This window comes from Lepisosteus oculatus, chromosome 5, assembly GCF_040954835.1.
Source record: "Lepisosteus oculatus isolate fLepOcu1 chromosome 5, fLepOcu1.hap2, whole genome shotgun sequence".
Lineage (NCBI taxonomy): Eukaryota > Metazoa > Chordata > Actinopteri > Semionotiformes > Lepisosteidae > Lepisosteus > Lepisosteus oculatus.
In genome coordinates this window covers 50133341-50145782 of record NC_090700.1, presented here as the reverse complement: position 1 = coordinate 50145782, position 12442 = coordinate 50133341, and the positions used below count along the sequence as shown (strand labels likewise).

Here is a 12442-nt window from a genome sequence, read left to right as displayed (position 1 = left end):
GGTTTGTAGTTTGGTTGTTGAAGCATTAAGGGTGCCCAGGGCATTTCTTGAAAAGAGTAGGGCTGTTACCCCAGCATCCTGGCCAAATTTCCCATTGGCCTTTCCCATTCATGGCCTCCTAATAATCCCCATCTATGAATTGGCTTCATCGCTCTGTTCTGCTCCCCACTGTTAGCTGATGTGTGATGAGCGGCTGCCGTCGCATCATCCAGGTGGGGCTACACATTGGTGGTGGTGGAGGGGAGTCCCCATCACCTGTAAAAGCGCTTTCAGTGGAGTGTCCAGAAAAGCGCTATATAAGTGTAAGCAATTATTATTATTACTATTATTATTATTATTATTATTATTATTATTATTATTATTATTAACCACTAAAAGTCCGAAAGAGTAAAATTGACTGAAGAGCTTCTTCTTGTTTGTACTCTCTTTTATGCTCTTGCCACACTGAATCCTGCATATAAGTCTAACACTCTGTACATAAGGCTTAACTGAATGTCTTATTTCCGAAGGCTGATCTTCATGCCCAAAATCTCTTTTATATATTTCAGAATGTTGTCTAGAATCGGCAATTTCGCTGGATGTGCTTATTTCAGACATTTCCCTTGCATTAGGTTCCAAGCCACTTTATTAGTTAATTCATTTAAATTTAGATTTTAAAAATACATGTGTTAGACTGTCACCAGTCTTAGTGTACTTATTATAGTTTACTAAAAGGAGTAATTTACTGCTTTATACCTTCTTATTGGAAACATAGTTTTTATGCAATTATATCCACTGAGCTACACAGCCCCTTTTTCCAGGCTAATTCTGAGGATGGGTGGAGTTGTATGAGCCAACCTATTTACAAGATTTCTGGTCTAAAGTCTTTCACTTTAAGTAAGGTATTACTTGGGCTTGCATGAATAACTGTTTTATCACATTATCCTTTCTATAGGAACAGTACCCAGTGTAATCCACCCTTTGCTTTCCAGTTCCACATATCATCTGACATCATATTTTTTCCCAACAATTTACCTCACTATACCACTTACTAAAACTCATATATTTATTTTTTATTTCTAAGTAAAAGGTATTTTTTAATTAAGCATTGTTTTTTGTTAAAACTGATAGATCACTTGACTGAAATGATGGTCTGTTTCCCTCAGGTGCTCTCTCTGGGAGTTTCAGTTTCATAGTGACCGACACAGAGCACACCTCTCCTAAGCATCTCTTCTCCATTACTGTAAGGCAGATCACCATCACTATGGAAGCAAACAACGAGCTCATTGTGTATCCAGGTGAGTGCTTCTAACGTGATGTCCCTGAACATTTGCATCGATGTAATAAAAAGCCACCTTCCTTTGTCTCATAAATAAAAGAGTGCCGTTTTTAATTTTAAAACATGTGGCTTATTTCAGGAATTTTAAAATGGATAATTTAAATGTAGGTTATCCTATTAAGAAAGATGTGCAGGTACTCAAAATTATTTTTCATTTTACAAGGAATGAGGCAACCAATCACAAGCCAGATACTGAAAGCAGTGACAACTGATGAAGCAGAGGTGATAACTTATAATGTAACAAGAGCACCAAGGCTGGGCACGCTTATCACAACCACTCAAAGCAACGAATTCAAGGAAGTCTCCAGTTTCACCCAAGCAGAGGTGAGGATGAATTTTCTGCCAGTTTGGAGAAACATCATAAGTGTTAAACATAACCAGCTGCAGAGCCAGACAAGCCATCTGTGAAATAATGCATGAACCATGTTTTGTACCATTTAGACTTCTAAATGCTGTTTTTCGTGCAGAGAAAATTATCACACACCCTTCAGCATCTCCTCTTGCTCTAATTTATTTAACTCAGTTGTGAGTCTCGTGTGGTCTTGCAAACCACAGAGCTGCTGCATTTTGGTTTGAACCCTGCAGTTATACAGTACACCCCCCACATTCACCTGCATAAACATAGTAAGCAGTGTAATGTTACACTGACTCCTATCACAGTGGGGACCTTGTTTAACATTTAATGCTCTGCAACCTTGTCATGGTGCTGTAGAAGGGTATACTGAAGAAATGTGATTCCTGCATTGGGTGCAAGTGTGTAAGGTATCACCTCATTGTCAGATTTGATCGCTCTGCAAAATCCCTTCCAGAGATGCAACTGATCAGTATCTAGGTGGAATGAAAATAACAGTGAAGGCAGATGAGACTAAGGGACTTGTTCCCTTAGGCACCAACTCCATCAGATGCCTACAGTATGTCTAAAAATAATTTTACATTAATGGCAGCATGTTTATCTTGAATATAAGCCTAATCATGATACTGGAAATAGCCAAAGTTAACACTTTCTGTCTCTATTACAGTTGCAGAATGGATCTATCCTCTACCAGCATGAGATGCCCAGTGAGCCATTTTGGGTCATGCAGGATTCAGTTGAATTCCTTCTATCCTCACATACTGCAGAAGAATTAGAGCACATCCTCCATATTACAATCACCTTCCAGGCACCAAACCTCTCCCAGGCATCACAGCTTTGGAAGAATGCGGGTACGACTTTTTAGTAATTCATCAGTTCACACACAGGGATAGCGGTAAAACATGCTATGCATACATGTTACAACCTTAAATTTGTCATTAAATAGATTGTATACAGTAGTTACACATTCACTGATAGTTGCTTTTATCCTGATGTCATGTAAGATAATAATTTAAAGATTGTTTTGTTTCTTTTCTAGGTCTAGATGTCCTGCAAGGTGCAGCTACAACTATTGAAAGTTCCAGACTAGATGCTTCTAATCTCTTAGCCAGTCTTCCGGTATCCCAGAGAGATTCTAATGATGTTGTGTTTGAGGTGAGGAAATTCCCGGAGCATGGGATCCTTTTTCTTGATGACCTAGCTTTGCCATCGGAATCACCATATTTCCTACAGGAAGATGTGGATAAAAAAGAGCTTAAATATACCCATGATGGATCAGAATTTTGGGACGATGGCTTCTCCTTCCGAGTATGGCTAAAGCCTCGAGAGAAAGGGCTAGTGGGGATGTCGCAAACAAGTGGTAGCATTATCATCGAGGAGTCCTTCAACTTCTCAATCAAGCCCAAAGATTATAAACCACCACAGCTGGTGATCTCAAATACTTTTTTAGAGGTAGTACAAGGTTCTACTCTAGTTCTTACAGGGGAACACCTTAACACCATCGATGAAGACAATAAGCCTGAGGAGATCATCTTTACTGTTACCAAACACCCTTCCAATGGACTGATTGCTGGCACACACACTAAAAGCCAAATCACCAGGTTCACTCAAGCAGATATCAACACAGGCCAGGTGGCATTTGTCAGTGATGGGAGCCTGTCTGGTGGATTCCTGGAATTTACTATATCTGATGGCAAGCACATTACGTCTTCCTACAGACTAAACATTGATGTGTTGGCCAGGAGCCTAACTCTCACCCAAGCGGAAGAGATGCAGGTTAAGCAAGGGGATGATGAAACATTAATTACAAGTCGTGTTCTCAAAACAACAACTGGAGGGCCAAGGGAAGAGGAGGTAATCTATGCTATAACTGATGGTCCAAAATTTGCAACTGTAACAGTTGATCACCAGTCTTCATCTCGATTCACTCAACAACAGGTTGAGGAGGGAAGGGTCAGGTTCCGCTTTGTGCAGTTCACTTCCCCAAAGGATAGTTTTGCATTTGTGGCAAAAACTAAAGCAGCCAATGTCTCAGGAATACTGAATGTGACTGTAAAACCTTTAATAACCCTACCAGAAGGTCCTTTTCTGCCTAGAGCATCAACTGTTCTTGTAGACAAAAAAATACTTGATGCATCAGAATTAGCCAACAAAACCAAGAGTGTTCCATTTTTCAGTATAACCCAGCAACCACAAACAGCTAGGTTCATGAAACTGGATGGAAGAGGGGAGAATCATCCATTACAGGCATTTACTCACAAGGATGTGGAGGATGGAAGAGTAGCACTGGAGCTATTCAACCAAACAGAAGCAGGGGATCAACCTCACACTGATAGATTCAATTTCCTTCTGAAAGCCAATGGTGTCCCTCCTGCACTTGGTTCCCTGTCCTTCAGAACTGGCCCTTACAATTCCTCTGTTACTTATGATGCAAATTTACTCAAGATTCCCCCAAGTCTCATGGACCCTCTTACGACACCAGAATGGAAAGAAGGGGACCTAACAAATTCACGAAAGAGGCCTCTGGTCTCCACAGAGAACAACATCTGGGCCATCATCATTCCTATCTGCATTATCATCTTGCTCCTTATTATGGCAGCTGTGTTAGCATACTACCTTGTTCGGCGTAACAAAACAGGAAAACATGAGGTCCAGGTGCTCTCATCCAAACCAAAAAATGGGGAGCTCAACCAAGAGACATTTCGTCAAACTGATCCTGCCCATAGTATACCAATGTCAAATATGGGTCCAACAGACTCGAAAGACGGGCTTCAGAGCACAAAAGGGTCAGACCCCGACCCAGAGTTATTGCAGTACTGTAGGACAACTAACCCTGCTTTAAAAAAGAATCAGTACTGGGTTTAAAGTCATTCCTGGCCAAAATGAAGGATGTAAAAATTTGACCTTCTCTGTGTCATTCCTAACAGTGTTACAGATCTTTATCAGTCTTTACAGTTGGAGCAATCTATTTATATATTAGCATTTGGTGCTGTTTTGAACAATTTCAGTACCCTTACTCAGGTTATCAAATTCTATAGGTTTCAATGAGTACGCAACTGAATTGACTAATGCATTTAGTGACTTAGATACTTTATGAAATTATTTTTTCTTTTGTGAATGAAAGACTCCAATAGAATTTTTTTTAAAATAAACTTATTTTAGACAAATGTTCATTATGCATGAGTATAAATCCCTTCATTTGCAAACAGAAAACATCTTTTGAAGGAATCTATTCAGTTTGTAAATGCATTTTTTGAAAATATTATTTCTAGAATGCTTACAAGGCACTATTGCATTTCAGATACTGATCTGCTTTGACTAGAAAAACTTTAAAAGGGCAAATGCGCACATAGTAAATCATTCATATCACTGTATGGGACAACTATAAATGTTATTTTGAAAAGCTACTAAAAGTTGCTTTAGTTCTCAGTCTATATGCATTTATCTCACTCAGACATTTTGCTTTTATTTGTTAACCTGTTCACTAACGCTGTGGTTCATGCTTTCAGTTTCATCGCTTGTTTCATAAGACACAAGACGCAAATCTTTAATTTATAACTTATATTTAACTCAGAGAACTCAGTCCTGTACTTCAGTCGATCTTTTTCCCCTGAAGTCTTTCTGAAACCCACTGGACTGACTGCACTGAAAAGCTCAACATTTGTAAATACTAATAAAAGGTTACTCACTGGAATCTAAATTAAATACATTCCCCTTGTTGATGCAAACTAAGTAATGTAATTTAATGCCATTACAAGGCTTTTCTAGAATACTGTTCAATTACTATGTTCTATTGAACATCTCCAGTTTTTTTCTTACACTCACAATACATTTATCAGGATATTGTGTTTTATGTGCTAGGTGGTCAGTTTAATCTCTTTGTGTTTTAAAACAGCCACGTTTCAAGTGTTACATCTCCAGACTTTGAAAAGGAAAGTGTATGATCACATTTTTGTTTGTTTTTATATCAGGTTAAATGTACACTATTTAAGTTTAAAAAAAATATATCAATACAAGCAACAAATATTGGAATAGGCATAAATAAAATCTCTTTTAAAGCATGTTTCCACTTTGTTTTGAGGAATTCAGTTAAGATTAATGTTTTTAAATTGTGGAATTCTGAAATGCTTCAAAACATCAGAGAATCGTGAAATTAACCTTGACCTGTTGACGTCTGTCCTTGTTTTTGATGGTTTTGCTGAATGGTGAATGCTGAAGGATCCACATTTCCACTTGTCCTATGTGGTCACATCAGCTAGACATGCAAAATTATGCTTGTCTGGACAATTGAATTAAGGTACTATTCTGACTGTCTTTTAATCTGGCTGGTTAAATTTTTACTGTATTTTATTCTTCATACCATTGTATGCATTAAGCAGTTTACATTAAAATTGCTAATATTTCTATTCCTTCTTCTAAAGAACAGCTGTCTTTATCCCGAATCCTTACTCCTGGTGTGGAATTTGCATTCCATGTTTTATGCAATATCATAAATACATTCAATCCAAAAATAAATATGAAGTTAAACAGTTTACATTGCTCTACATGGAGATGCAAAGTCCACAAGTTATGGCTTTTGGGTAAGGGGGGTTGATTTTTTTTCTTCTGTTTTGCTGTGCTTTGAAGGATCTAAGCCCTAAGATGTATAGTATAGCTCCAATACATATGGAATCTTACTTACAATTGCTTTACAATTGAAGAATATATTTGTATTTTAGGTCATTTGGAAATCTATGTTTTTAAGTTAAGGAGATGTTTAAGTTTTTAATTCAAATTAGGCAAACTCTAGCTCACAAGTTTAACTTGACATGTATTCAAATTTTAGGAATGCATCATAATTTATGTATAATAATATAATAAGTTGGAAAACAGTTACCAGCATTAATTAAGCATGCAAATGTTAAATGATAAGCAACAATTGTCAATGATTGTGCTGCTCTGCAGGCTTTTTTGGTTTAACATACATCTTCATAAACAGCAGTATCATTTAAGTACGTGGGCCCTATCCTATGTCACAATAGTAAAGTGCTCTTTAGTAAGTCCTAACAAAAACAGGACTTGGTTGAAGTTTTGGGGAAGATGATCTTAAAGCCATTGAGTAATGTACTAATTAACTATGTAATGAACAGAATGGAGACTTTGGTGAATTTTTTCCTTCAAAGAGAGGAGCATAAACCCCTGTTCAACTCTACTTCATCTGCTCTGTCTCATGGGAATGATGAGTAAATGTATCAGTTGCTATACAGTATATAATTTGTATATTTAGATCAAGACCTTTAATGGTACTTTCTATATAGAGTACAGTAACTATTGTGTCTAAAAATATAAAAATGTACTTGTTTTGTACTCCTATAAACAACTTTGATGATACAAGCCCTTTTGTCTGATGCTTGGCATTGGTCCACTTGGGTGCATTTATACTGTACTCTGAATTGTTTTATATGTTTTGTAAAGGGGATCTGGCTCTTGGGGTAGCTGGCATATCTTAAATATTGTGTTATATTTTTATTCTAAATAACCCTTAGAGAAAATAGAAGTTTCAATTGAGATATTTGATTGGCAGTTGTAAATTTCTGGTCATGTAAATATATATTTATATCTATTGACAGTGTCAATGCTTGGTTATACTATATAAACCCCAACTTAAATAATGCCATTGCTTTTCAGTTTTAAACAAATTACAGTTTTCCAAACAAACTTAAATTACAATAGCAGGAGTTCAAGAGATGTCTAAGTATTTTTAATATTGTCTCTTGTTCTAGAATTGCTGTTTTTAGTTGGGGGTTACAGTCTCTTATGATTGATCCTTTTTATGAGGAGGACTAAAACAAACTCCAATAAGAAAATATGCTCTTGAACAGTTTAATACACACAAGCTTTGAAGCTGAATATTTAATGGGTCACACCTTTGCATCATTAAATTATTAAATGATTTAAAGGATACACCACAATGTATTCTACATATTTTGGATAGAAGTAATTGATCATTTTCAAAATACATCTTTACATCAGAAACATTGCTTTTGTTTTTGTTAAAAAGCTAAATAAATATTACAACTCAAAATGTTTTACTACAATGCTGGGATATAAAAAAGTTTTTTGTAAAAGACAAATGCAAAAAATAAAGAACCAATTCACAGATTTCCTGTGTGTATTTATTTACAGAAAAATAATTATCCATTTAAAGAAACATTCACCTTCTCAATATTAGAAAAACAACAGGAATAACCAGCAGGTGAGGCTAGATAATACATGTAACTTCTGTCTGAATGCTTACAAATGTGACTGGAAATGAGTTTCAAATTTGGTGTGGTATTCAGGACAGCTGACTCGGATTATCAACAGTTGACAATTTATTATAATTATCTTCAAAAGGAATTAAATTTAAAGTAAAGTAAATTCATGCTATCATATATCTTTTGGGATTATGCTAATACCACAATATTTATTTTTATTTGACATGTATACCTCAATATGGCGATCTATGCTTTGGATTCTTAGATTTTACTAATTAAATAATAATTACAAAGTTGAATTTAATTTTATTTAATCTTTCTCAGAAATATTTATCTTTCTTTTTTAATCTACAAATTGACATTTAATCATCCTCAGCAATTATATAATCTAATCTGAGGCAAACAGCTAAAGAATCACTCAGATACTGTATATACAATAATGCATCTTTTGTAGGTGTCTACATGTGGAAAGAATAAATTATATTTTGTATCAAAATTAGTTATTTTACTCTATTTGTCAAAATTATATTACTGAATAAATATTCCTATAATTAACATATGGGAATATGGGATAAATGTACAGATTTATTTTTGGAAATTTAAACTCTAGAAATTTTGTATAAGGTATAAATCTAATGCATTTTTTTAATGGAAACAATTGTAAAATTAGACTTTGATAGTGTATCTGTGTAATTAGGTTGTTTAATTTATTGTAGATGAAACAAACAGTAATATTAAATGAACATAAAATGATTATTTGAGTTTTCCAAAATTTCTCATGTTCTGTTAAATTAAGCAAGTAAAAATAATAGGAAATGTTGTCTTTAACTTTTAGAACAGATTTTTCTCTACAATTATTGCTTTATCTAGTTGTAACTTTAAAAAGAGGTAATTTCCATCAAGATCAGCTTGTGTATCTGACACCAGAGAAATAGCTTTTATTTCAACAGAAGATGGCGCAAATTTGCAGGACAGAATAATAGACAGGAAATAGATCAGAGAAACCCTCAGCATTATTAGAAACGCCTTTTTCATGCTAACACTTAATCTTTCCTGTATAATACGCCTGTCTCCATATCATCAGATATTTCTAACAGCAAAATATCTACTTTGACTGACTGAAAAATAGTTTTCTGTTTTCAGTATTTAATTTCATTTTTGAAGCTTTCTGAAGCATTTGGATGCATTCTGCTGCAAAACCAGATTCTATACTAATGTACAATTCGTATGTTAAAGTTTCCCAGCTAGCATGAAATAACAATAGTGTAGGCATGAGGAGGAGCAACTTCTCCAATGTTTTTCTTGAAGTAGATTCTGACATTAATAAGGCTGTTAGACTGTGTTCCAACAACAAACTGGGTTTGAGTATTTGAACCCTTCTTGCTTCCTTGAATCCTTTCAGGATTCTTATCGCCACCTTAACAAGTTGAGTATTTATTAAATACTGACATCATGAGATTATTTATGTCTGCAATTTGTTATTTGTTATAATTCTGTAGCTTAGTTTATGGCACTTTCTGAAAGGGTAAGAGTTAACTATTCAGACAACAACTAAAGAAACAAAGTTTTAAACAATTTTAGGAGGAAGTTAAAACAATCTCGCTCACTTCCACCTATCTTTGCGGAACTACTGTATCATGATATTTGTTTGTGTGTTTCACTTCCAAGTCCCTCCCTCTAACCAGTCTTCTCCCCTGTCACCTCCTTCTTTTCTGTATATTCAGGGGTTCCTGAAAGCCTGTTTTTGTTCTCCTCAACCAGGTGAGATAAATAAAAAAAATCTCACTGTTCAAACCACGCCTCTCCTCTGCCTTAACTAGGTTTTGACTATACAAATTAAACGACCTGTGTTCTACTTCAGCAGTGAAATACAGTTTTGCTAGGATGCCTGACCCCTATTCTTCAGAACATGCTGCAGCTAGTTTGTTTTGTACAATAGTATGATTGTCATACAGATCATTTTCTGCTAAATGAAAAGTGTGTTCATCAGTCTTTTATCTTCTGCGTTGTCACAGGCTTTATGGAAAAGGTCAATTAAAGAATGTTATACATTAGGAGGAATACTAGTCATGTTTCAGTGGTCTTGTTGTCATTAATCTTGAATGCAACACAACTGGTTCTTTTATGCATTCCGTGAAGTGCCACTGCAGCAGAGGGTGGAGTTGTGGATCAGGAGTTCACGTTTGAGGTTTTTTTTAAAGAAATGAATGTTTGCATATCTAATTAGGAAGGTTATTTTAACAGCCCTTAAAAAACAGGTTTGGGCCCACAGGGTAGCCTCTCTTTTTTCATTAACTTCAAATAGCTAACAGGATTCAGTATTTTATGGTGAAACAAACTCTGCAAGGCATCAACCTTATGTTTTCCTATTTAGCTATTGTGTAGAAACCACTTTATTTGCAGAAAACCTACTGTACCGTTTTGGTATGGTACATTTTATTTTTGCTGGTTTGCAAGACAGACGTTGCTGCTCACTGTTTATTTAAGGGACAAAGGGTTCATAAAGTGCATGCTAGAAAGAGTTTCAGTTCTTTTCTGACAGGAATATATACAAGCAGTTTCTTCAGACACAGAAGTAATTAAGTATTTATCACCATGAAGTAAATAAACCAAGAATTTCATTTCCAGCAACTGAACACTGTAAATTTCTTTTGAACCCAAATTTAGAATGACAAACCAACATAGAAAACCATCTTGAATGTGAAGCAACATTAAACCTTAAGGTGAAACTGTGTGCGTGTGAAGGCACTATTTCAGATGTGAGTGGTAGATGTTGGGTGTGGCTTTCATAAAAAGGGCCTTAATAGCAAAGGAGAGTTACAAACAAGAGGTCATGTATGCCTATCTTGATCATATGGAAATCATTTTGGGACATGAGGAATAAAATACTCTTTATTTTAAAATAATTGAAAATGTGATAATTAAAATATATACAGTAGCTCATTTTCAAAATGTGATAATTAAAGGAGAGCTATCACTTCAAAGATCCACATAGTAGAAGAGCAAGAAGTAGAATAAAAGCCCTGTACACAAGATTGTGCACCAGGCAGCACACAAGCCTGCAGTATGGACAGCCTAGCCTGCAGTTTAGACTGAATTTCCTGCTGCAGCCAAAAGTACCTCAGTTAAGTGCTATCACACATGAAGCAGCAAATACATACAATGTACATGCCCTGTATGCAATTTACCTAAACCAGCAGTACATGACAAAAATTTCTCCCTCACCTCATCTCCCTGGTACATCCTCCTGTAAGGAAGGATGCACGTCTGTGTGGGGAGTTACCAAAAGGCTTCACCTTATGGGTGGGTTGTCATTCTCTGTGTCCAGGTGAGTTTTCCAGTAAATTTGGCCATTTTTCACCATTCCATTCATGCTTTTCAGCTGCTTTAATTAGGTTTTGACCAGACCAAACTACTGAAAATTATACCCTGTATATGGAAGGACACAAAATTCAATAAACAATCTTGCAGGCTGTGAAAAAATGTACAAGCTTTATAGCTTTTTTTTTTTTTTTGGGGGGGGGGGGGGTGGAAAAAATATTCAAAGAAACCAGCCTCTCTTGGTTGTTCTGGTTCCACTTAGGACTTACATCAGAATTTTTACCTTAAAAGGAATTTGGCTTTCATTTTGTAGGTGTGTTGCAGCTGCTGAGAATTAATCAAAATTGAGTTCATGCCATGCTTAATGGTACATTTATAAATGGTTGGTTGAAGACAACATTTGTCAAAGTAGAACTGTCTTGATAAACATGGTGATAAAATAAGGAAGGGCACTGTGGATTTGGGGACTTCTTTAAAATATATATGATGTAGTTATGTTTTAAACATTCCTCAAACTGATTTCCTAGAAGTGCCTGCCAGTTGTGTAAAAATTCACGAGGTGAATCTTTTGGCTAAAAAATCACCAGAAAGCTGACAGCTCTCATACCAAGGCTATAATTTCAAAGCAGATTTATGAACCTTCCATTAGAAAAATGAAAATCCTGGAACCAATAATGCCAAGTTGAAATTTTCCATTTTCTACAATGTTGCTTTAAAATGAAATTGTTAAGTTTATGTTTTTTGTTTTTCTACATGAGCCTTTAAAATTTAAATCAGGCTATGGCCTTTCCATGTGTGACAAGTGAATTTTACAATAACAGAAGGAGAGGCACGTATCAGAAAAGCAGTCACATCTAAGGACACACTTGATGTAGGCAAAATAGTTGCTAGCTAGGCCTTAGCCTTGATCTGTAGTTCTGATGGCTCCCTTGGCAACAGCACTTTTGTAGACTGGAATGAGGTGTCGCTCTGCCAGAAGCTCTGGCTTCAAACTGCAGGGTGTGTGCTGTCAGAAACCGGATCTTACCCAGTCCCAGACTTGGATGGCATTCAGATGCTTTGTGAGTTAGATTACACAAACACTGAGAAAAATATTGCTGCAAAATCATATTCAGAATGGAGGTTTATGTTACAAAGCATGAGGCAAAGGAGTAAAAAAAATGACAAGCAAATTTACAACAATTTTAGGCAGGCATAGTTCCAGACATAATTAAA

General features: G+C 35.8%; 1 protein-coding gene across 1 annotated transcript in view; it reads left to right on the top strand.

The window, feature by feature from the left end:
- cspg4 (chondroitin sulfate proteoglycan 4) overlaps nucleotides 1-7811 on the top strand; it is a 48704-nt gene extending 40893 nt beyond the window's left edge. Inside the window, exons 7-10 of the mRNA XM_015343779.2 lie at nucleotides 1146-1277; nucleotides 1482-1642; nucleotides 2338-2521; nucleotides 2710-7811. Coding sequence (XP_015199265.1) covers nucleotides 1146-1277; nucleotides 1482-1642; nucleotides 2338-2521; nucleotides 2710-4535 — 2303 coding nt within the window. The 3' untranslated portion in view covers nucleotides 4536-7811. The remainder of the gene's footprint in view (nucleotides 1-1145; nucleotides 1278-1481; nucleotides 1643-2337; nucleotides 2522-2709) is intronic.
- The last annotated feature ends 4631 nt before the right edge of the window (nucleotides 7812-12442 follow it).